This window comes from Triturus cristatus, chromosome 9 (assembly GCF_964204655.1).
Source record: "Triturus cristatus chromosome 9, aTriCri1.1, whole genome shotgun sequence".
Lineage (NCBI taxonomy): Eukaryota > Metazoa > Chordata > Amphibia > Caudata > Salamandridae > Triturus > Triturus cristatus.
Window position 1 is genome coordinate 749,545,838 of NC_140592.1, and position 26,876 is coordinate 749,572,713.

The 26,876-nt window shown below is 41.9% G+C and overlaps 1 protein-coding gene and 1 long non-coding RNA gene across 3 annotated transcripts in view; one reads left to right on the plus strand and one right to left on the minus strand.

Annotated features, from left to right (window-relative positions):
• LOC146798747 (uncharacterized) overlaps positions 1-26,876 on the plus strand; it is a 242,894-nt gene that overhangs the window by 194,547 nt on the left and 21,471 nt on the right. The gene's annotated exons all lie outside the window — the stretch shown is intronic.
• The window catches only part of SNX15 (sorting nexin 15), a 63,503-nt gene that overhangs the window by 24,845 nt on the left and 11,782 nt on the right, over positions 1-26,876 (minus strand). For both annotated transcript variants that reach the window (XM_085626039.1, XM_085626040.1), the window contains exon 5: positions 16,771-17,044. In XM_085626039.1, the coding sequence (XP_085482165.1) occupies positions 16,771-17,044 (274 nt within the window). The remainder of the gene's footprint in view (positions 1-16,770; positions 17,045-26,876) is intronic.

Consider the following 26,876-nt stretch of genomic DNA (forward strand, 5'->3'; position numbering starts at 1 on the left):
AGTACATGAGCCTCGCAAGGCACTATTGAGTGGTACACACCTGGACACAGACTGATGAGCAGACATATAGCGCTTTAATGTGGAGATGCCGACCCTGGCCACACACATCTTCAGCGCGGGTCTGAGAAAACACCACGCACGCCTCAATGGGGTCATGCCGTGACAGGAGTGTAGCACAAAAGTGAAAGCATGCGAGAAGACACAAAAGCGAAGATATCATACGCTAGTGACAACAAGTGTTATCATATTCATTACACGGGGGCCCCAGGGGTGGAGGAGGCGGGGGCATGCAGATTAAAACTTGAAAATAAAAATACGGCTATTTGTAAGAGCTGAGTGATAACGAAAGCAACAACAAAGCCATGAAAGTGACTTCATTTCAGAAAGGGGACATCTGCTAGCCCGAGAGTGGTGCGCGCGCTATAAGAAATGCAGCTGCCACCAAGCGTGCCGCTGCTCGCTCCTGCAAGCAAAACGCTGTGGGAGTGAACCTTTGCTAAAGAGGTGGGACATGCGCACGCCTTTAGCCATTTGCAGCCTACGAAAACTAAATGACATAGGCAACAGCCAACCTAATGCGTGGGAGGAGTCAGACCCACACGGAGAAGTTTGGAGTGCTCACAAGAAGCCTTCTATAGAGCAGCGTGCGCTCGCTAGGCTCAACCTAAAAATGAAGAAATAATGATGTAATACTAATACAAAAAATGCCACGTTATGCTGCATACTTCGCCTTTTCTCGCTGCATTATTTGGCTCTCTTCTGCCGCATAAATCAAGTGAACCTGGTTATTACTCGGAGTACATATGAATGTCACCACTGAACCGGTGCCAGACATGTAGCATATTTACTAATTTGATAGCATCTGTATATAGTCACCCTGCCTATGTTGGTGTCATGATGCCAGTTCCATGAAGGCACTGCGAAGTCAATGTGCAAGTCCTGCCTGGGCTGCTGCTTGGCGGACACGTGAAGACCGTCACCTTTCCTGTGTTGCTGTTTGGCGGAAATGTTAATCCAGCTGCCTCACCTCTGTTGTCGGAGAAGGGAAAGCAGCCTTTAAAGGTGTGTCTGACGTACATGTGAATGTAGCAGCCTTCCTGCGTTGCTGCTGCTTGGCGGACAAGTGAATGCAGCCTGTGTCGCTGCTCAGCTGGCTTCAATAATTTAGCCCTTCACCTCCTCATGTACCCAAACACGCTGACAAGACTTATGTAGGTATATTTTCCTTTCTGTGTCACTGTTTTTTTTATGTTTTGTGTTTCTCTTATTATTTTTTTTCCCCTAGTCTTAGATTTTAATCAGTAAAGTGTACATACACGGCTATCACAAAAGGAAACACTTTTTTTTAAGTTACAATTTTGGTACGCTTCCAGGTGGTTCTTCTTAGAGACCCGGCCATGTCCCACTACTAAAAGCTAGATCTCGGGTCCCTAGTCCCCATAACTACGAAACGCCTCAGACACCTCGACAAAAACATATGAGGGGCCGGTCCATTTAGAACTAAAATGACGACTACAAAAAGAAGCCTGAAAAAGGCGGCTGACAGAAGAGCCAGGGGTTCGTTCAGCAACCGGCACACACACCTCAAGCGCGCAAATAAACGCAACATATGTCACGTGCTCATTCAAAAAGCAGAATGGCACAGCTTCGCCGGAGCACTAGCTGCAGAATTTCCCTGAACAGCACAGCTTCAACACCCCTCCAGTCGGTTCCAGACAATTGTGAGCCGAGGTGGAGTAACGTCACTCCACCCCACCGAAAGTGCCCGGGTCACGTGGCCGTCCAGCCCTCCTCTCACCGGACAATCATGCGCCTCGGAGCTTTGTGGCCTAATCCACGGCTCTCATTCTCGCCGGAATCCCTGGGGCTGCAGTTTGAAGGTTTCCGCCGAGGCCTCTTTGTCAGCACGAGTCTTGCCAATGAGCACATCACAAAAAGCGCAGGGTTTGGAAACTGGAAATAAAGACAAACGTGACCCCTGGGTGCACATTTAGCTGCCGTGAGGTAACCTCCGCCGGGCTGCTGACTCGCCCAAATCCTTTATCTTCTCACTGAAGTGAAACATAATCCCCACAATTATAGACGGGTCTTCAGTACAATGGATGGGTACAGGCAGTATCTGAGACAAACAGAGCTCTCAAAACATCTACGGTTACGGACAGTACCCGTATGTCGCCTGTCACCGCCAAAATTGCTCAAAATTTTGCTATTTTATTTCCTAAATTAACTCTTAATAAACTGCCATTTCTCAATAAATATATTTAACCAGTCATTTCCAAGACGCCTAAGCAAGCTGCAGCTTGGCTCATGTTTACCCAAATGGGCGAGAAAATGCTGAGGTGAAGATAGACATCACATGGTACAGTTCAGTAAATTCCATGTTTTCCTATGGAAAATAAAAAATTACATTTTATCCCAAATTCCGCATGTTTTGGAATATATTGTCTGTTCTTCACCTGGTAAACTCCAGCAGGTTGGACTTGCCGAAATTCATCAGAGAAAAATAGCGGGAAGGGAGGGTAAGGTTGCCACTTTTCTTACCAGCCTGTACTAAAATCCCAGGCCGGACAAAAATGCTGCCATGTTGTAACCCTAGGTAGAGGTGTTGTTTAGGGAAACAAGGTTTTGCACAAGGATTGGAGTTTACCCACCCTCTCAGAATGAAGCAATATCAGTGGGGAAACAGCGTTTACATCACATGCTTTACATCGCATGCCATTACAACACGGTCGTTACGACGACTGCGTTGTTACATCGCGAACCATTACATCACAAATAGTTACAACAACTTGCTGTACGGGGCAGAAAGTGATGGAATAACAATCCAACACCTTCCCTGCTGTTGCCCAAACTGGAGTAGGAATAGTAAATTATACTATTCCTAAGTAAAGCGCACCCCCTACAGCAAATCGTTGTAATGACTTGCGATGTAATGGTTCGCGATGTAACAACGAGGTCGTTGTAACAACCTCATTGTAATGGCATGCGATGTAAAGCATGCGTAGCAAAGACATATATTCATATCAGTGATGGCAATTTTTTTTAACTCGTACCAATAATACAGAGGCGTGAGAGTGTGTGTTGGATATGACGAACTTTTGCGTGGTATTCCCCCAGATATTTTTGCCTTCACAACCCTATTTTGATAAACCTATTTTTGTTGGGTTTAGGACTCTACATGCTTTATTGCTCCAAACAAGTAGTAAAGTGCTTGTGTGCTTTCCCTTCCAAACAAGGTAAAATTGGCATACAAATAATTCACACATTTAATTTACTTACAAGTCCCTAGTATATTGTACTACATGTAGCCAAGGCCTGTAAATTAAATGCTACACGTGAGCTCGAGTATTCATTATGCCACCCACTCACTAAAGTAGCACTGTAAAACATGTTTCAGGCCTGCCACTGCAGCTTGTCATGCAGTTTAAAACTGCCACTTCGGCCTGGCAAATAAACCTTTTGCCAGTCCTAAACCATTATTTTTAATACCCAATAAGACACCCCTAACGTAGCTACTAAAGGCTAATAGGACAGGGCGCACATGTGTATGGGTATGGCCATGTGTACTTAAGTTTTACATGTCTTGGCAGTGAAACCCCCCGTCTTTATAGACTGTAGCACAGCTAGCTCTTCAATAGACTAACACTGGGTTGGATTTTAAATTACTATTCTGAAAATGCCACTTTTAGGGAGCTGACATTTTTCTGCCTAAAATAAATGTGCCATTCTGCCGGGGTCACATGACTATTAATGGTTTCTCTGGGGTGTGATGTAGATACCTTCCAGACAGGCGACAAAAGGGTCTTGGATGTTGGGAGGGGTGTTCCCCCTCCTGAGCAGTATGACGGGGGGGGGGAAGTGTACTCAGCTCTTCCTGAGCTTCAAAGGGTAGCCTGTGGGATGTGCCCATCCCTTTTTTGATTTCTAAAGTTGACTACCCTGTCAAAAGCAAATGCTTCTCACACGTGGGCCTGCATGCCCTTTGTCCCCTTAAATAGATTGGAGGCAAACCCAGGGGAAAGGAAAGAACTGACCAGAACCAGTTTAGGGTTAGACATAGGGGGTGACACTCCAGTGCAGGCTGGCACTGGGTATAAAAGTAGCACCCTCAGAACCTCTTATCAGAACACTCTTGGACATGTGGAAACTCAGATGAAGGACTGCCCTGCGGTCTGAAGCCTGAAGGAAGATTAGACCTGCTTGCCTTGAACCCAGGACCCCAGAAGTGCCTCAAAGGGTAAGTTGGATGACCTGTTTGAGCTACAAGGACACAATAAGCTTCCAGAGACCTTCCTTGCACCTGCCCAGCACCAACAAGACCTGCTTGAACCCTGCTTCTGGCCTCTGCTGGAGTGAGTTCTAACCCCCAAGAGATGCCATCCAGGTCCTGGACCTGCGGCTGGTGTCAGAGTCCAACCTATAAAACTGCCTCAATTGGACTCCAGGTTAAATTCCTGCGGCTCTGGGCTCTTTGGGTTGAAAAATAACTGTCCCTGTTCTCTTTGTCACTGCAACCGGACGTCACCGAGGTCAATAGGGGACCTGCATCTTATTGCAGACGCAACCTTCCCGGCTACAGACTTCAGACATCACCTGTACGGTGCTCTTCCCATCAACAACGACAGCCCTGCATTTCCTGCCAGCACAAAGCTCTGACTGTCGACCAGTTCTTCGCGCAAACAACAATCTCCTCGCGGTCCAACCTTGACCGGGGATCAACCCTTTGCACTTACAAACACCTCTTAGCAATCTTTTGCCAATGCAAAGCTCTGACTGGAGCTTCTCGCGTGCAACTAGACTAAGCAGAAGGTAAACTTCCCATTGAGACCTGCCTGGTCTCTGTATCTGACCTGCACTCTATCGCGGTTGGTCTGAACTTTTGACTTTGACCCAGTCCAGCTTGACCCAGTCCAGCGTGACCAGATAACTGCCACTGGCACTTTGTGCTTCTTGGCGCTAGTTTTACTTAAAATGTAAAAAAAAATTCAGTGTCATTTTATTTTATGTTTTAAATATGACTAATTGAGTGCTGCATAAATACTTTACACAGTGCTTTTTAAGTTAAGCCTGACTGCTTTTCATCAAGGTGGGCTCTTTTGGCTCTCTTTGCTGCCTTTTCCTGCATCTTTTGCAGCAAATTTTATCAGCCGCCAGTGTGCACCAATGACATTCAAGGTTACGGCTAATGTATTACTACTGATTGTACATTTAATGCCTCCATTTCATTTTCTCGATCTGAATTGATCTTTTCTTGCCCTGAACTAATTCCAGTTTGGCATGTTTGTGTATACATTTTTATGGAGGACATTAGGGTAGAAAGCGTTTTGGTGGTTTCACTGATCATACTTAGGTAGTGACTAACTGATAAGTTGCATGTCTTGCTTTAAAAAGGTATAATGCAGTATAGCAAGTTTGATGGGTGAAGGGAAATGAGAAACCTTTCAGAACAGGCCTGTAGATTCAACTAAACCTTGGGCATTTTTATATTATGTGTGAGTACTGGCTCTATAGTATCACGAGCTGTGCTTTGGTCACACACAACCTAGTTCATACTCGACACATGCATACGATCGAGGAAGAATGTCACCAATTTAGAATAAGTACCAGTCATCTAGAGTCTTAAATTGCCCATAATTAGAATTTGTAGCTACAGTATGCTGATGAAGAATGCCCATCAGTATGGCAAAAGCATAGGAAATGTATCGCTGCACTACCAGGGAACAGAAGATAAACAAATGCATACAAATCAAGCTCATTAGATAGGCAATGTACTCATCAGTTTTAAACAATATATTTAGGCCACTGCTCCCAAATGAATAAAATATTTAGGAACATATACATTGATGTCTGTCCATGCTTTTACTCACACTTTCCTGCTGATCTCAATCAGTAACATCAGGTGATATTTAAGTGACTTACCACCAACAAATAAACTATGGATCACACCGAAAATACCAAGATTTAAAAAAAGAATACTGATCAATTTAATAAACACCCTTTAGGATATTACTTTTTTTTACTCCATAAGAAACCACTGTACTCCATCTCACAAAAGTATGTAACAAGCTACTCATAGTTTGAAACTTTATATGAAGATTTGTATAATCCACCAGGAAATCAATTAAGGAAACATGATGACATGTTGCATGTCATTAATATCTTTACAATGTTGCTATTACTAGGATAGAACAGCAAAAACCTGACCAAACAACCAAATTTGGTGTGAGTTATCAATGGCTGGAAATAGGGATGGACAGACCAGGGAACTGTAGAAGCATAGCATCTGTGATACCAGAATATGAAACTTACTATTTTACCTTTTAGGCTCCTGCACGAAGTAACCAGAAGACACTATTTCAAGTATTTCGAGATGAGTCTCAGACATTCAAAAACTCCACAAACGCTGCCAAGACAGTAAATGGGGCAGGAGACTCTCACACTGTCTTCAAGGGAGGCAAAGAAGACATTCCATTCCAATATGGTTGTATAGTGATATTTAGTTAATTGGGATTAACCATGCTTTCATAGGAATAGGTTCATTAACACAGGAAGAAGGCAACAGAGGACTCGAAGGCGCATAACTGTCCAGACTACAGAACACTGCAATAGCCTAGAATCCTGGAACCTCGCATCACAGAAGAACAGTGTGCAGTGTTTACAGGAGAATGAGACAGAACAGCAGGAGAGGGAGACGCATCAGGTAACACAGCTGCCCTGACGGATACAAGATCGCGCACAGAGACTGATCCAACAGAAACGGCAGAGGCATCGCCATAAACTACAAAGAGAACCTTGAATGCTCAACCACCACAGGTGATTCCAACCCCTTCATGGAACACTTCTACTTCCAGCTCCAAACAAACAGTAAAACTACTAACAGAGGCATTCTCACCTACAGGCCTCCGGGAGCCCACCTAGCCTTCATCGCCCCTATAGCCATGGACTAAAATTTTTACATACTCCTAGGAGAGCTCAACTTTAACCTTGAGAACACCAATGACGCCAACACGGTCGACCTCCTAGAAAGCATGGCTAACCTCAGACTCAAGCAACTAGCCACTGACCCCACCCATACCACAGGAGACAAGCTCAACCCTATCTTCTTAGCCAGCAACAGAGTAAAAAAACGATCACCACTGCATCCATTTCGCCATCACGGAACCCCCCCCCCCCCCAACACCCCGACTCCAATGCCAGCGAGACACGGCACTGCTTATCAAAGGTTTCAGAGCAACGATGGACCAACGCCCTCATCTCCCGCCTACCCACCACCACCAAAGACACAGAACCAGCGACAGAGAACTTTGTGAACTGGATCACGGCAAGCGCTGACTAAATCGCACCAAGGAAACCCACCAACCCCAGGAAACAAACATGACACCACAACTAGTTCACAGCAGAACTGAAAAACCAGAAACACAATGGCAGATAGAAGGAAAGAAGATGGCGTGCCAGTAAGACCCTCAAGGACCGAAAACGATTCAAAGACGCCCTCAACCGATACCACCAACTCCTGAAATCACCAATAAGACCGCCTTTGCCACCCGCATCAATGACAGCTCCAAAAACAGCAAGGAACTGTTCAACATAGTCAAGGAGTTCATCAACCCCTAGGCTACCGAAAACATCATTACGTCCTTGCTACCTTTCTGCGGCATCCTTGCGGACTTCTTCCACAACAAAATAAACACCATCTACCAAGACTTCGCATCCCAACCCCTGTCGACGACTACATCAACCTCCTCACACTGACCGACATCCACCCACACTAGCTCACCTTGTGGAACACCCTCACAGAGAAGGAAACAGAATCCATCATGAGATCCATCCACTTCGGAGCCCCAGCAGAACCCTACCCCCACCACACCTAATACCTCGGCAATCAACCCATCTTCAAAGAGCTCACCAAAGTCCTCAACTCCTCTATCACCATGAACCACTTCTCCCAGAAATGGAAACATGCCGAAGAGAAGCTGTTGCTGAAGAAACCTTCCGCTGACCCAGGAGAACCCAAGAACTACCAACCTATTTCCCTGCTCCCCTTCCTAGCCAAGGTCACAGAGAAAGCTATTAACATCCAGCTAACCAGACACCTGGAGAACCACAATCTCCTGGGCCCCTCCCAATCTGGCTTGAGAGCAAACAACAGCACTGACACAGGTCTAGTCACATCCGTAGGCGACATCAGAATGCTGCTAGACCACAAAGAAATAGAAGCCCTCATCCACCTCGATCTCTCAGCAGCCTTCGACACCGTATACCACAACACTGATCAGCAGACTCATCGGATCGGAATCCAAGGAGCAGCCCTCAAGTGGATTGCATCCTACCTCATAGGAAGAACACAAAAGATCATCCTCCCCCCTACTCCTCGCTCCCCAAGGACATCACCTGCAGTGTATCTCAAGACTCATCCGTCAGCCCTACTTTCTTCAACGTATACATTACACTCCTGGCCAACATCGTCAGGAGCTACAGACTCAGCATCATCTCCTATGTAAATGACACCCTACTCATACTCTTCCTGAAGTTTCAAAGATGCATGAAAGATACGGTCATCTGGATGAACAACAACTGTCTCAAACTCAACACAGACAAGACAGAAGTCCTTATCTTAGGGAAAGGCAAATACACCCTCTGGAACAACGAATACTGGCCACCCGAGCTGGACCCAAACCCACCGAACATGCCCGCAACCTCAGCATCATCCTCAACAGCCAGCTATCCATAAAAAAGCAGGTCAGCACCATCTCCTCAACTTGCTTCCCCAGCCACCGAGTGCTCAGGAAGGTCTTCAGATGGCTCCCACCCAGCACCAGGCGAACTGTCACGCAAGCTCTCATCACAAGCAAACTTAACTACAGCACTCCCTCTACGTAGGAATCACCGCCCAACTCCTGAGGAAACTCAAGAACACAGCAGCCAGACTCATCCTCGACCTCCCAAGACAGACACACATCAGACCTCACCTCAGGAAACTCTACTGGCTACCAGTCACGAAGAGATGCCAGTTCAAGCTGCTCACCGAAGCTTACAAGGTACTACACAACGATGGACTGGTGTACCTCAACAAATGAGTGAATTACCACCAACCAACCATGGAACCCTGTTCCGGATCCCTCTACCTAGCAGCTACCCAACGCATCAAGCAGGCAAACAGCAGAGGCCGCACTTCTCCCACCTGGCTGCTAAAACCTAGAACTTCCTCCCTCTGCACCTTAGAGGCTCACCATCGCTCCAGCAGTTCAGGAAGGACCTCAAGACCTGGATGTTCAACCAATAGGAACAGGAAGCGTGATCCCGCAGCACGATCCCACAGTGCCTCGGGACCCACACAGGTGAAGCAGCTGCGCTCTACAAATCCTGATTGATTGACATATGCCTTAACAATCCTATGCACCTAACTAGCATCAGGTAATTCACATCACAACATCCTCTCTCTCAAAGCAAACACTGAAAATGTGGAATAAGTAACTAGTTGACAGATAAACTAAGTCACAAACAAATATAGCCTTTAACTGCCACTGGTAAATACATCACATCACATGACTCCAGACTCATGAATGTGGTTGCTAATCATTGCTTTTTGAACACGACATTAAATCTATGTTTCCTTACATGGTAGTTGATAAGAAACAACTGAAATAGTTCCAACACTAATCTGCTCAACATTACAAACTAACAACTGTCTGCCACATTTTAGATTATTTGAGCTGGAAAGACTGCAAATCTACTTCTGAAGATGACAGTGACTCTGTACCCTTGAGCTGATGAAAATCAATCATGCCACAATTACCATTACACCTTCCTTAATCACATAACTATAACATGAAGCGTAATTACTAGAATGTTGAGAGTCTACAGGATCATTCACTTGTGGAAGTTTTGCTGTTAGAAGAGGGGAATTCACCAAAATTGCATTAAATTCGCTCCACCATCTTCCATCACATACCTTTGTCGATATTTTAGAAACTAACACCACACGGGGAAGAATACAACTTAGAGTAACATTAGAGTAACCTCCAGGTTGTTTGATTTTTAACCTGGTACTCATCTTAACATCTTGTTCAACAGCATTATCTTGCTCCTCTCCTCATTTTGTTTTTTCTTGTGCTTTACTAACTTTTTCCTTTACTTTCTGTCACCCATCATGTATTGCCCTCTTTCCACAAACACTTATTCACCCAAGAAACAATTTAGAAGGTGGTTGTCAATAACATTTCATAAAATACAGTAAGGTGTGATGCCTGTAGTAGAGTGTGAAGTTACATTGTAATTCCAAAGTCTTTCTAGTACAGCACTTTCAATGTCTGGTATGGAATTAACCAGCTGTATACATTCTTTAAAAATCGTATTTGCTCACTTGACTTACCTATTTACTTACAGGCTAGAGAGGGGTACACTCAAACGTTTCATAACTAACTTCTAAAAATCTGCAGAAGACATTTGACAAAAACTGAACGATGTTATCAGAAACAATAGATTTTGGATCTATTCAACTGAAAAACGATTCTTCCAGAAGGTAATTAACGTTTTGGGCTCCCTTGAAATAGTACATTGATTATAAATCAACTTGGAATGGTAATCAATGAACACCAGAATAAATCTGGGACACTTAGTAACAACACTAATAGGATCATGAAATCTACTGCAATTGCTATCCCAGGGTAGCTCTGAAAATTCAACTGGGTTTAACTTGATTTTCTTCTCCAAAATGTGCCTACACCTGGTCACCAACAATCATTTTTGTAATCTCTTTTTTACTGAAGCAAGTCTGAATGTCCTTACGTGATGGCTCTACCAATTCCATTATGGGAAACAATCCTATCACCTCCCATAATTTGCTCATCCTGTACTTTACACAGGGCTTTAATTCACCCAACAACTTTCTTGTTTCTGGGCAATCATTCATAATATATTTTCTAACAATCTTACATGCTCTATCCTTAGCATCTGATTTTCTCTAATCCTCTTCTGAAATTGACTTACCTATTTCCTTCACAACATCAACAACATATTTGCCATCATAATCTAAAATGTCATGACTGTTGGCTAAATTTGGAAGCCTAGAAAGAAAATCTGCTTTTGCTTTCTTCCCTCCAGGAATATGAACAATGTAGAAATTCCCTAAAACGTGAAAGTAATCTCACTAATTTCAGAATCTCTTTCCCCATACCATTCTCAACAAGCAAAGAAGCAGTTTGTGATCAGTGCAAATGTAAAATCCTTTCCCATAAGGAGGTCTTGAAATATTCTACCTCCTTCACACAAGATAAAGCTTCTGTCTCAATTGTAACATAGTATAATTAAGATTGTTTTGAGCACGCAGAAGCAAATCCTTCTGTGTTCCTTTCGTGCAATGCTTTGTGTTAAGACCATTGTGATCAACCATAACAATGCAATCCATGTTAGGAATGAATGGTAGAGATAGCGGGTGAACTGATTATCATAGGGCGAGGGGTCATTATATTATATTAATTCTATGATTTCAGTTTTTATGTCAGTGACTTGATGAATTTTGGAGTTTATACTTCTGAAGTTTTTTAATGGCACTATTTACAGAAACTTCAAGTCTTGCTGTATATTTTGGATTTGTAATGTTGGCATGTAATTCTGGATATGGTCTTGCTCTATCATGTTTAAATGATGCTAAAATATGAAATAGGTTTTTAAACGGTTTTGACTATAAGTATATGGTTGTTTTTATATGTATGATTCATTTTATAATGTGATTTTATAGTTTGCTTACAAACAAATAAAGCTTGATTTTGAAGTTTGATTATCATGGATTTGATTTGTTCAAAAGCCTCATTTGGCTCGCCTATCCTAAATGAAAGTAACCTATTGTGCAGAAGCCTTTCAAACATTCTTTTTTAATCAAAGCAAAATCATGGACAAATGAAGCATAATACTTGCACAACCCTAAAAACAATTTTATTTGATCCTTGTAAGGAGCAATAGATGTAGCCCTAACTGTACTTAAAAAAGTAATTTGTAGGCTTGATTCCTTCAGATTTCAATAAATGTCCCAAGTACTCACTCTTGTCAAGAAGAAGCCTACAATCTCTTCCTTTATGGTAATTCTGTGAATCTGAACAATGTTTAGGTCTTGCTCTAATTTTGTGTTCATCGGCTGACAAAAATGAGGCTATCATCCTGGTATGGCTTTACATTATTTTCTTGTCCAAAGAGATCGTGCATTAGCTTTTTGGAAAACTGCACCAGCTGAACTGAGCCCAATGGCATACGTAAATATTAAAAAGTACCAAATGATGTAATCAAAATAGTCAACTGTTGGTAGACATCTGACTACACAATTCAATAATATGCTGACCTAAGGTTAACAGAAGAAAATATTAGCATTACATAACTTTGCAAGTAATTCCTGAATTTGTGAGAGAAGACAGCATTCAATTACAATGTTTTTATACAATGATCTAATGTGAGCACATGAGCAGATATTACCAGTTTTCTGTTCATCCACATAAGAAGAAATCAAATCAGAACAGTTAACACTTTGAATAACACCATCAGAGACTAACTGATCCATATGAATTTTCAACTTATTTCTTACACAGAGAGAAACATCTCTAACTTTGTGAGCCACGGGCTTAGCATCAACTTTTACTGCTTCAATCCACAAAACACATTTTAGCTTGTTTTCAAAGAGATTGCTAGTTTTTAAAGGTGTCATGAACATTAGGAGTAGGAATCTCTATCAAAATAATGGAAATCTTCATCAGCATAATGATGCTATCACTTCAATTAGTTAAATTGAAATTACTACTTTCATTTTTCAGATTTTTTGACTAATGCAACGTCTACTACAATATTAACCTGTATACTTACACCAGTGTTGTGACACAAGTTAGAAAAATGTCCGAGTTTTTTGCATTTCATACATTGATTCCAAAGTGCAGGACAAGACTTAGAAGAATTTTCAAGTTGTGATTTTGAACCATAATTTCATCACAAAGTTTCAACTTTCTTTCTGGTTTCTTGTTTTTAAAACAACGGATCTGAATCACTTAGAGAATTTAGCTCATCACAAGCCTGTATTAAACGTTCAATACCTTTTGCCAATGTTCACGTAAAGTTGGTGTTTTTCAACAAAGTAAACTTTCTTGTATCGTCTTGAGAAAACAAAAATTGACAACTTGACCATGCACATACAGATCGTTTTGTCTATCAAATTCATAGGAGCCAGAAAGGTTTATCAGTACTGTTATATAGTCGTCAATGGCCCCATGGCCAAGTTGTTTTCTGATGGAGACTCAGTGTTATTCCAGAACTATGTTGGTTTTTCACAAAACTGTTTCACAAGACAATGCACTGCTTCCACATATTTTGACTCATCTGCCAAAACTACTCAGTGGTTGTGGAATGATCTCAGGTAGACGGTCAAAGATTTTTGACCACTTGAGCCTTAATTATAGAGAAGAGCAAATTTCCCTTCTGCTGATTTTTTTGTTGCCTTCCACTGCCACCACGTATTTCTCAAATGTTCAAAACCACTGTTTCCAGTACACTAGTGGGTTATCAGAACCCTGAAGAAAACAAGGAGGCAAATTTACATTTTGCATTTTAACTTGGAGATAATGAAGACTGTCTGTGAATTCACTCACACCACAATCCTTAGCTGATTTTATTATCCTACTAGTTTCTACCATTCATATGGTATAAAGATGATCGGCGAATACAGTCTTTGTAACTAGAACAATTAGGCAAAATCAACTAGAAATCTCAGCTGAACTCTCAACTAACAGCACAAAAGCTTCACCTCCTAGCCTTAACAATGGCCAACAACATACTAAAGCATAAACTTTGAAAACGCTTCTTCAATTCATGGTATCGTGTGCAGCTGTACCTGTATGAATACAGCCTGACTCATATTCCTCCACTTATGCCTGTGCACACAATCGTCTGCGTAGATTAATCAAGTGCTTGCACAGTTTTGTTCTACCTTCCTTTTGAATTGTACAAAAAATAACCAGCAGACCCTCCGATGGAGCATCATGAGAACAGTGCTGTGCCGAGAATGAGCTCCTCAGCACGCATGATACAATTCTCTACACTCGTCGACAAAAAAAGAAATATGTAACCCAGGATGTCCTAACAGGAATAATTTTATGAAGATAATAAGTTGGCAACAGAAGAGCCCAGGTAGTAGAACCATCCCTGACTCCAAGACCAGCAACTGCAGTGCAGACACCTACAACCTTGGGCCCTTGCATCACAGAGGAACAACATGCAGTGGTCGTAACTAACAAAGGAATGCCAGATACTGCAGCTAAGTAACAACACTTACATATACGCAGCTTTATGCAGCAACCTAGTTTCAGATAATTAACATCAGAATACCGGGCTTATGCTGGAGCTTGGCATGGGTCAATGAAAGGCACAATGGTGTGGAGAAAAAAAACACAAGTGGAGGATACAACAACAAGAATTTTGCTCTGCATATTGAGTACAGCAGAGAAGCTGCGGAGAGCAGACTGAAGCAGACGTGTAGTGAGGGAGTAGGTGCAGTTATAGGAATAATTGCTCTTTCAAGCTGTCCTACGGGAATGTTAGGTGACCAGATGAATTCTGCTGAAGTTTGAGCCATGGTGCCCTAGCTTCCATAAGGCCCAGGAGGACAAAGCTCAATGTGGCAAGTTACAAAAGGTCTGCTTGAGGTAGCACATGTGTTGTCCAGGCCCATGATTGCTCCTAAGCAGGGTGGGTTTGGCCCAGAACACACATTGAATGGGTCTGAATTGGTGCAGCATCACTCAAACAGTTACGTTTCATACTCGCAAGTTATGTTCTCTATCATAACTAGAGTAAACACAAGTCAACTATAACCAAATACGAGTATAATGAAGGATAGCGCTGGGTATTTTTTGTGGAAATGCCAAGCCTTTTTCGGTGATAAAATTAGGTACCTTAAGGGCACAGTAGTGTTGTAGGGATTGACAAAGGAACAGAATGCCAGAGTCTCCTCAAAGGTACCAAATCAGTGAAGCAAGGTTGCAGGATTCTTATTAATCTCTGCCAATGCTGCCTCTGCAGTTCTCCATTCAAATGTGAAATGTTGGTGGGCGCTTAAACACGGTAGAGCTAACTAAAAATTGCCTATCTTATTAGCACAAGCCTGACATCACATATAAATTAAAGAAGGTGAAAGTTAAACTTGCACAGTGGGGAATGCCTATTACTGCAGATCCATTTATGAGGTAAATCCCTTGCAGGTTCAAAATCAAAAACATGTCACTCACCCATTTAAAGAAGGGTCACTATCTGTTATTTCTTTCTTGCATAACCGTTGACAATTACATCAGAAAAGATACAAATACAAAAGAGACTCATTACACATAGAATTTTTGGCAATAGTGGGGTGTTTCAATAAGGTGTCCAGATGGAAAAGTACCTTGGCCATTGAGGTAAGATAGATACCAGTTGAATGTACTGACATGTCTTCAAACCCAGAGGTTCCATATCTATAGGTGCTTGTTGTATGCACCAAGTTAGAGTGAGATGGCTCAGGAACACTCAAGGCGAATCAGTATGGTTGCCCTACTGTAGCCTGTGTCACTGAAAAGAAAGTCGCAGGCTTTTGGTTTTCCTTTAACACAACACATATTTTGAACGAGGGCAAACCTGGATCTATGTCTTACTCTCCATACATCTTTCTTTCATGGTTAGGACCTGGGAGCACTTGTGATCAGGTAATCCAATTTGTATAGATTTGTAGCTGAGCTTTTTAATGAGGGGTTTTTCGTTGAAAAAGTGTCAGTGACAAGTTTATTGAAGACTATTACTACTGCTCCAGCATTTAGTATGTGCAATTACATTGTCTTGTCCTCAATGACGGAGAGAGGTATTTTGAGTATACTCTTAGAAATGTTCCCAATGAAGCAGATTAGGAGAGATACTGGGAGGAAGTATGTTGAAGTTATTAATAAGTGATGGATAATTTGTACTATTTGAGGACAAAGAAAGGCAGCCAGGCACAACTTACTGCACCACCCAGTATAGTCACTTCTAAGAAACACATTTTATACTGCCAACCTCAAACGACCAGTTGCCACATGGCCATAAATGAAATACAAATATAACAGAAAAAGGTAAGAGGCAATATAATCCTAAATTTGTACGATTTGTCTTAATGTTTTCTTTGAAAAATTCAATAAACAGAAATCACCGAACAAATTGAGGCAACATACTGTTTACCTATCAAGTACTTATTCTGGCATGATCTTTTCCAGATTTTGATGGTATTCCAGCTAGCGTTTGTGATCAAAACACTTTTATCTGAGCACTCTTGGAGTTCTGATCCAAGGGCTCAATTCTGAAGGGACTTCTTCACAGTTCGCTGATGCAAAGAGCATGTTCATTACCTGTTTCCTATACGAACTAAAAACACTTTACCATGAATTATGTTGTGGCTTCTGAAACAGGTATTCTCAGGGGTCTGAGGGACAAGAGGTGTAGTGGTGAAGTGAACCTTGACCAAGCTATTACCTGCAGAGTCTTGAAAACATAGAAATGGGTGATATTCTTTCAGAAGTGCAGACTATGTGATCCACAGTAAGGACAACAATGAAGAGAGATTTCACCTGACCAAGCAAGACTACATTTTGACAGGAACAGACGGTCCACAAAGTTCTTTGCGGATTCCTAGATATCTGTTCGCACTCAACCTGCAAAACAATAGGCTGACTCATACTGTACTCCTGTAAGAGAGGTACACCTGGCACACATATGTTTGAGGCAGCAGGTACTCACCCTGCAGATCTCCAAAACCTTCACGGTCTCTTCCAATAAAGCCATATTCCTCTGGTTCTTCCAGGCTCAAGGTTCCTTTTTCCGCCATTTGCTCCTGGACAATCTCTTCCGCCACACCTGCAGTGCCTGCTGTATTGTAGCTTGCTGCCTTAGGAGACTGGTCACTCAAGTCTTTAACAGCAGAAGGCTGGGGAACAAGAGGAGGGGGCAGCATTTCCTCACCACAGGCCTCCACTGCTTCTAGGACCCCAGACCGGCTTTTCACCTCTCCACCCTAGCAACAAAAAAAACAATTCCGTTGGCAGGTGTGCATAATAGAATTTGTCTGAGCTCAGTAAAGAATGGAGTGGAGGAAAGGCTTAGAGAAACCTCTGGCACCAATCCTTGAATAATGTTTTCCAGACAGCCCTCCTCTGTGCACCTTGAAGCAAAGCACAAGAGTTTGACATTTTCTCTTGTTAGAGACAAAACCACAGAGCTCCTCTTAATATCCCACTAAGAGCGTTAAAATGAGCTTTGATTTATGCAGTTCAAGTAATCTCTTTCTCAGTATATCTATTCCTTCACATATGTAGAGATGCTCTGATGACACCGTATGGCACACAGCACAGTCTTTTGTCTCTGTTTATTGATATAAAGCATTACCATCTTGCTGTCCATGGGATTAAAGCGCTTGACAAAAATCAGGATTATAGAAAAAAGGAGATCAGGGTTGGACTGTTCATCTCCAGCCATAACCCAACTCTGTCTCCTTGCAGGTTTTTGCCGAGAGGTCATATCAATTGATCAAGCCAGAATGCTCCTCCCTAATTATAACGCTGTGTACTTTTTTGCCATTATGAAGTGCATTTCATTATTGGGAATCAGGTAGTAAGGTGGCAGGTCCCAGAAATCCAAGTTATGGTAGTGTATCAAGTCAGATATCTGTATGGCGTTTGATGAAGGTTATTGGAATGACATAAAAAGTACAGAGATGGTGGGAGTGTATGGATGTGATTTGCATTAGTGAGAAATGCTATTGTGTTATCCAGACACCCTCCTCTTTGCCACACAAAGGAATGAAAGCTAAACACACCCCAGTGCCCAAGAAAACAAAAAGGATATAATTTTTAGATTGGTGGGTGCTAAAAAATAAATAGGTGAATGCGCTGTCCATCAAACATTGTTGTTCCACCACTCCATTTGGTGGTGGGAGGAGGGACTGGGTTCCCTCTGTTGGAGCAAGAGCATTTTTTGGCAGAAACACGACAGCCCCACCACTGTGCTGCCAGATAACAGTGATGGCCATCCTGCACAATTTAGAACATACCGACCATTACTGGTTTTCCCTTCCCAGGTCCATCCTGTGACATATGGCAAACCTAGTCCGGGAAGACCATCACAACATGAAAGAACAAAACTCGTAGGGCAGCTCTCTTTAAAATGATGGCACTCCCTAGATTCTTATATGCCCTACAGAACACGCCGTTACCGGTTTCCCCTACATACTTCGCAGCAATAAACGCCGAAGTAACAAAGCTGCTCTGGGATGGGAAATCGGCCCGCATAGCCATGCATAAACTAGTGAAGAGCTGGTACGACAGGGGTATCGCCCTCCCCAATATAAAAACATACTACTGGGCATCAAAACTTACTGTAATAAACCAATGGCTCCACGCATCACAGACTGAACCGGCATCCTGCATGGATCGACACCTCTTAGAGGCGGGGGGGATTTTGGATGCACTATACAATAACCCCAGAAGGAAGGCTTTCACATGTCCAACAGCACATTCAATTCAGGTCTGGCCCGAAGCGCAGCGAGTATTGGGCTGGGAGGGCCCCATGACACAGGCAACGCCATTATGGGACACCCGGAAACTAGGCAAACTAAGAAACACCAAAGGATTTACGCAATGGGACCTAATAGGCATCTCTAAGGTGGGAGATCTGTGGAAAAAAGGAGAGATGGTCACATTCACACAGTTATAGACCACTTATGGCCTCGCAAAGACGGAAGCATTCAGGTATATGCAGATCGGTCATGCCCATAAGGCAGTAATTCCATTAGGTACACAACTGCCGGAGGCCTCGCCCCTAGAGGACAGATTGTTGACCGACCACTTACCTTAAAAAGCTATTTCCCAAACATATGGGAAAATAATAAACAACCAGCCGGACCCCACGACATCCCTTAAGGAACGATGGGAGGCAGAAGTGGGAGAGTTGGATGAGGCAGACTGGCAGGAAGCACTCGCATCCCCAAAAGAGGTAGTGATCCCCTCTAAACTGAAGCTAATACAATTAAAAATTCTGCACCGCACTTACTATACACGAGTACTGCTGCATAGTTTAGGAAGAGCAGACACACCACTTTGCCTACAGCAGTGCAGCGCACCAGGCACATTCTGGCACACACTTTGGCAATGCCCGAAAATCACATTTTATTGGGAAACAATTATGCACACGATTTCCCAAGTTACAGGAATAACGATTCAGCCGGAACCAAAAAGAGGTCTGCTCAATATCTGGGAACCTACTGACCTCAATCATGCAGCTCAAAACTGGGTGGCACCGGCAAAAGGAAATATAGCACACACTGGGGCACTAGAGTAACCCCTAGCTACGGGCAGTGGTGTCAGGACATGGATGGTACAATGATAATAGAAAAATCAGTCTATGTGCACAGGGGTTGCCCGAAAAATTGACTCGGGTGTGGGGAAAGTGGAATACGTTTCGGGGCAATCTCTGTGAACCCCCGCAAGAAGAACCGCTTTTGGAGGAAAGTGACTAGCAACTGAAACAAGAGTGTTGTGATGTAAAGTGTGAACCACTGCAGTTCTAGAATAAAGGTGGAAAAAAGGGACCTCAATAAGCACTCTCAGAAATACATCACTATTGAGAAATATTATGTACCATTATGTAAAAGCCATCGAATACTAAAGGCATTGTACTACATCACTGGTTTGTAACAGAAAATGTTAATAAAAATATTTTTCAAAAAGAAAGAACAAAACTCACTGCATGCCAAGTGATATTGTTTGTTTCTTTTCCAGAAACAAACCCTGCTTTGTGGTCTTGTTTCTGGAAAAAGAAAAGAAATCACGAGCTCTAGGAAAAACATGGGAGCTCACATGGCATTAACAATGACAAAAGTGCCCCTGCCTGATCATTTCTAATCATTCCCCAAAATGCCCCTAATGGAAGTAACTATACAGGTTTAGCAAAAAGGTAATGAACCAACCGTCAACCACGACAGCTCCCATTCCAACACATGGAACATCATAATGTCAGCATTATAGACTGTATCTCCCCAAGTCACTTTCTCCATACGTGGTTTGATACAGGGTCATGTTTGCTGTTGTGACGTGCGATTGCAAGGAATGGTATAGTCTAGTGTGATCTCAGAGTGTAATGTGGTGTGGCATTGATTTTTATGGCCTGGTATGGTGTGGTGCTGTATGTTGTAGTTCAGTGTGATGTGGAGTTTGATGACTTGGTCTGCTGTTGCATGTTGTGATGTGGTAGTGCGTAGCATAATTTGTTGAAGGATAGTATGGTGAGATGGAATGGCATAATGCTGTGTGGAATGCTAAGTTGCACTGTGTGATGCTACACGGTGTAGGATTTTGCAAGGTGCTTTTGCATGCAGTGGTATGGTGAATGATGTTGTATTGTGTGATAAGATGTGGTCTGGTGTGGTTGTGAATGGTGTAGTGTGATGTGGCACTGCAGGCTCTAGGATGCTGTGATGTGGTACAGGGTGTTTGGGTGAATGGTGGTGAGGTGAGCAATGATGAGCCGCATTGTGGATGGAACTGCGGTGCTTATAAAGGGTGTGCATACAAGCATAGCATAAATGAACAGTAGGAATGAAGTGAAACTTTTGAAGACAGCCATCATCTTCACTTGTAGCACCCTGCTTGAGCATTCTCCGGAGCACGTCAGAATGCTGCTTTGCTTGGATGCCAAAGCGATCCCCGTCAACTCAGAGAGCGTGGAACTGACTAATTTAAACTACGGAGGATGAGATGAGGATAAAAAGAAAGGAGGGCAAGATAGACAATAAAGGCTCAGCAATTACTCCTACTAACTAACGAGGTAGAAGGCTCGGATGTAAACTATTTCCATATGGCCCCCCTAACTGGGTGCTGAGAATATAGAACAGCAAAATAACAACCCTTGTGGCATACACAATACAGCAAAGAGCAACCTGACTTGCACAACTAAATAATATTCAAAGGGAAAATAAGTAGAAGCGGAGCATGTTTGTGAAGGTGCAAATGTGGCACCTTAAAGTGTATCAGATGATAAAGGTGGTGTGGATGCAGGTGGAAAGGATCAAATCATACTGGATAAGGAATATAGGTACTGCTAAGGGACAACATTTATCCGTTGATCCATGTTACCAAAAAACAGCAGTCACAAAGCAACAAGCACTCAAATAAAACCTAAATCGTATATTACCACCAACCACTATTTTTGCCAATGTGGAACTAAGAGCCCATTGCATGAGGGAGGAGGATCAAAAACCATTAAAGAACGCTGATTAAAAATCAGTTGAATTTGAGTCACAAAAAGTTAGACACACAGGAAGGACTTGCTACTTAACGCCAATAAAGCAGTACTTCCAAAAAGGCATGATAAAGGTTAGAGACGATAAAGGCTGAAATAGCAGAGAAGTTGACAACAACCCCTGATATTTTGCACATGCTTTTTGTCTAAGTCCCAAATGCACCTTGAGGCCTGTTAAACCACAATAAGCAAAGTGGCAATTTAAAGATCCCAAAAAGCGATAACAGAATAAATAGAACATTGAAGAGAGTGGTAAATAGAAAGAGAAAGGCACACGCAAAGGGCCAAAATATATCAAAGTGGAAACCAAGGAGAGACTTAAGGATCCAAATATACTCCCCATTAAATTACATCATCCTCTGATATCAACAACTCTAACAACAGAGGGTACAGAAGTGATAATATTAGAACAAATAATTGGGAGGAATACAGACCTGATCCACCCCTTAAACAATTATACTGACAAGCGAAATTATTAAGTGACATAAGAAATGCATGCTGTCAGACTTTGCAGCAGAGCACCACAGAAGGTCTGAGTACAAGCCAGAGAATGTTTTAAATTATGTTTGACGCAGCCATTATAGCACAGAGAGCAAAGCAGGAGGAAAAAGGGACAAATTGCAGATTGACCTTAAAACCCCAAATTGTGGCGACTGATTTGGATTAGCAGAGAGAGCTTTAGAATGAGAGTGAGAGAGACCCCTTGTAACAACCAAAGCAGAGAGAGCAGCATTGTCAGGCTATAAATGGCCTCTAAGAGGAGAAGCAAGGGAGAGGTGAAATGACTGGCACAGCTCTTCCAGTACCTGAGCAACCTCCAAGCCTAACAAAACACAAAGCTCTAACTGGTGGCCCTTTAGGTTAATGGGAATAGTTGTTAAAGAGTCCCTCTCTTTTGGCCACCAATAAGAAAGTGTAGCAAATCCAGAAGGAGACCAGGATGTAGTACTGGATGGAGAACACAACAAGAAATTCTAGTGGGAAGTAGATTCTGAAGGTACAGCAAAGTTGAAGAGGATAAGCATTGATGACTCACTTGTAAGGAAAGAAAAGTCAAACATGGCTTTTTCAATCTTATAAGTGGACCAGAAACACAAGGGAGGAAAGTCTGGGGTAGAGCAAGTGGTACCAGAGCCGATGAACTAAATGCAGTGGCATGAACAGTTAAGTATCCAACATTAAGCCAAGGAAGAAGACAAATCAGAATCATCCATGGTCTAAGAATGGAATGATGGAAGTGAAATTCATGGCATCAAACATACTAACAAGTGAATGAACAACCACGTGAGGAAAACCTAATTTCAACATCAGAAAATGTCACAAATCAAAAAATAGGACTTTTCACCCCAAGCAACAAAAGTGTGCAGAACCCAAAAATGTTGAACAGATGAGGGAATTTTAAGGCTTAAATGCTGAAGGACTCAGTTTTGACAAAATAGTTAAAAAGCGGACATCATCTGGGCAACACAGGAAAGAAATACCAAATATAAGCATGGATACACATAGAAATGGGCAAGAGATGAGGGTAAGCGGGACAACTCAAACAGAAAGTTTTAGGGATTCACAAGGACAAGTGCACCGAATACTCGCCCAGAAAGAATACGCAAGGGAAAAGGATGAATCGCAAGAAGCATACCCTGCATTTTCAAGATGGAAGAGGCAGTCAGGAGGAAAATGCACCAGCTAATTGGTTATACCCAGGGGGACACAGAGAAGTGGTGCAGAAGTAGTAACTGTGAAATAGTAGGAGCAAAGAGAAAAGTAGACTACGCTCATCATGTGGTTCTTCTTAGGTCAGCAAACAATCACTATGCTTCTGAGAAACTATAAAAAAACTGGAAATTGATTCTTAGTTTAAAGACATTTAGTCCTAAAAAATGTGGTTGAAATGCAAGTCAAGGTAGAGCACGAGGCAGTGAACAACATAACATAGCACTGGAGAATATAACATACTACACGATTACTACAGTTTTACCATATGCAACAGCTAGAAGAAATAACCAATCAATAACCATATACATTAAGTAAGAAAATCACAGAATTGTGTACACATTCATGCGGTGCAGAGTGCGCCATGCATCCATTAATAGTAAAAAGAAAGAAACTGTTAAGGAGCCATAAATAGTAAAAATATCACTGCAATGGACCGCTCCCCCCCCCAAAGATTGGCAAAAAGGGAGTTAATGAAAAAAGCATGTACATCCAGTACAATCTAGAGCTAGACTAGTGATTTCTTACGGCAGACCAAAAAAAAAAAGCCAAGCAAACGAAGATTTTATGCTAAAAATAAATAGAGAACAAGAGCAATAACTGATAACTACGGTAACAGAGGTCTTCAAGGACAAATATGAACCAAACAGTACACCAGAAATGCTGCCCTAGAAATAGGTGTTGGGCCAAATTAATGCATCAGTGCACAGATTCAAAACTGAATCAGATTGACGCCTCCCAGAGACTATCCAGAGGCTAGGCAGTAATGCACAAGATATGGGAAGGCATTAGATAAATATATGAGTAGGAGACAAAAAAGAATAAATGTCCTCTCATGGATTATCACTATCACAAGGGTTGAAAAAAGAGAGCCAGGCCTACTCAAGGATATGAAACAATGTGATATTGGACTCTTCCAAAAGATTGGGTACATAACAGTATAAAAATGATAAATAAGTACATCTCGCGAACATGGACAAAACTTAAATAAAAGCCGTCTTAAAGATTTAGAAATTCTATTGACACAGACTATCTGCGAAGACAAATAATACAGTCAACAACCTATCAACTGTGTTTACAAAAATGCCTGAATATTAAAGGTTCATGAGTTGGTAAGTTATATCTAGAGGGAAGAAGAAAGGCTTGCAGATCTACATAAAATAAACAATAATAATCACCAGTAGAAAATAAGGCAAAATGCTACTACCACTGATGAATGGTCACAATTTGCCTCGGCTTAAAACTCACTCAACCATTCACCGAGAAAAAATTGCATGGTCAGAGCAGAAAGCCAGGAAATTATTATATAATATTCATTCTAAATGGGATATCATAGCTTGAAGAGTTCACCCTGCACCATAGAACTTACTGCAATCACAATCTGCTTTTGTCGAAATGGAACACAAGTGCCTTAATTACTGAGGGAACTGATCTAGAGGCCTGTAATAATAACAACCTCCGAAGAAACAAGGAAAAAAGATTGTAAATTACACAAGAAATGAACAAAAGTTTAACAGACTAACTAGCGAAAAAGCAAATAATGGCCCTAATATCTCAAATTTGTGAGGCAGGTAATGGAGAACCCAGCTTACAGGCCTTTCAAGAAACCAATTACTTTAGACATTGAAGCGTTCCTGCACAGAAGAAAAAACAATCCCCAAAAAACCAAGAAAAGGCAGAAATGCTCTGCTTAGATCTACTAGAAAGAGAAGTCAAAAAGGATATAGAGCCAAAAATAAAACGACACACAGATTGACATGACAAAGGGCCATTAGAAAGGGATAAAAAGAAAAAGAATGAGCACATAGAGAGAGAAGAGAACACCAGTTAATTGAAGCTTTTAAGTAAAAGGACTTTTATTATCCCACTTGTTATGCAAACATTCAAAAGGTTGTCATACTTGGCTTGGGAAACGCATCTTACAATGTCTTCTATACTGTACGGGGTAACCAACAGAAGAGACCAACTCGGTGTAGTCTCAATGTCCCCACACCGGAACTAGGCTGAGCAGTACCCCCCTAACTCACACCAGGATTCAACCTTCTTACAGTGGCCTATCATTTTATTGTTAATCATTAAGGGGTGCAGCACTCAGAAACCGATAGAAGCTATTTTATTCCTCCTTAACATGCATCCGTTCTCCTGATGCACTGTCATGGTCAACCAAATCGACCCATTACACCATAACAAGGCAATTGATCAAACGAATTCCTGGTGGCTAAAGAGACAACTAGTAATTAAACAAAGAAGCACATTTTCAGAAACTCAGTTGCTGGAGCATTTTGAGATTGTTTTCCGGTGGCAGACGTGAACAGACGATCCCCAGACATTCCTCCAGCTTTTCAGTAAATGCAGACAAACTATTCACGCTATGGATAACAGGCAAAAAGGAAAAAGCCATAGGGGTTCGAAAAAAGTACAAAGAACTTGACAAAACATGGTAAGTCCTGAATGCTTTGGCTGCCTATTGGTTAACTAGATCACAACTGTAAGCAAGGTTATCAAAGTAATGATCATGTAGCTAGGGTTCCCCATGTGATGATGAAACAGTGTGTATTGCACTGAATACTAATTGGAGTTATATAGTGCTTACTATCCCTGATGAGAAAGGGAAGCCATTTTTCTGTAAGTAGCACATTCCTCCAGGAACCCAGGAGTAGTGGTTAGTCAATTGTTTAATTTGTTAATTTGGTTTTCCACTTGACCTCTTCAGATAAGAACCATCTCCTGCATTATTCTAGGATTACTTAAGACTGGGGTTAATAGGTTTTAGTCTTATGTTCTGAGATAAACCATGTAATCCATTACATCTAAGGTTGTTTGAGATGAACTTCTTTTTTTGATTGGTCAGGTTAAAAATTTGAAGAATACGTATGAATTAAGTGATTAATTAATTACGTTAGAGGGGCTGAGAAGTCAATGCTGGTAGGAAATGTGTGTGCTTTTGCAAATGATTGTGAACTGCACAGATGGATAGTGGTCCCAAGTTAAAATAAAAATAATTTTAAAAAGTAATCTGGACTCATAAAATCCCCACGTTGGCAGGATTTCGACTAGAAAACTTCACCAAATGTGTTTTATCAATACTACATAACAGGCTCCATGGAAGCAAGGTAAACGCTCCTGACCCAGGAGGATTTAGAAAAGCACACTCTTCCTACCGTTATTTCCCAGTATTGCTTTTTAGATATATAGAACAATCTAGTGTAGCTATTACAGGACTGCAGAGTAACAGACAGTACATTCAATAGAGGGCTACCTGCGTATCCATATATACTCAATATGCAACCAGAAAAACAAAGCAAATGAAATATATACCCAGTATACCATCATGTGTACTCTCATCCAATGGAGCGAACAGCACTGCTCCCCCGCTTTCAAATGTCTCTTTTCTATGTTTTTCTTGTATTTTCAGCACTCATTTCAGAAAGATTAGAGTACCTGCTGTATGAAGATTACGCGGGCAGCCTGGGGAGACTCCATTTCTGTTGTCAGATTATCACCTGGGTGCGCTCTGAAGACATTCCCGGGATATAGATGTAGGCATGTTCAGAAGTCTTTATTCTGCCTTTGCACTGAGTAACTGATCTTATTCACACTGTTGAAATTCTTAAATGTTTTTACTGGGCTACCATGACTTGCGATAGACACTAATCTGCTTCCTAGGTCATCTTTGTTGTTCATTCATACTCTCTGGTTCTATCCTTGCTTCTACTTTCAAAATTATTCATTTTTTTATTCAGGGCAAAGGGTAGGTGAGACCTTTCTATGCCTTTCTCATCTACTCTATCACTGCCCTCAGAGCCCCAGCAATAGATCAGAAACAAATGAAAATCATTTTG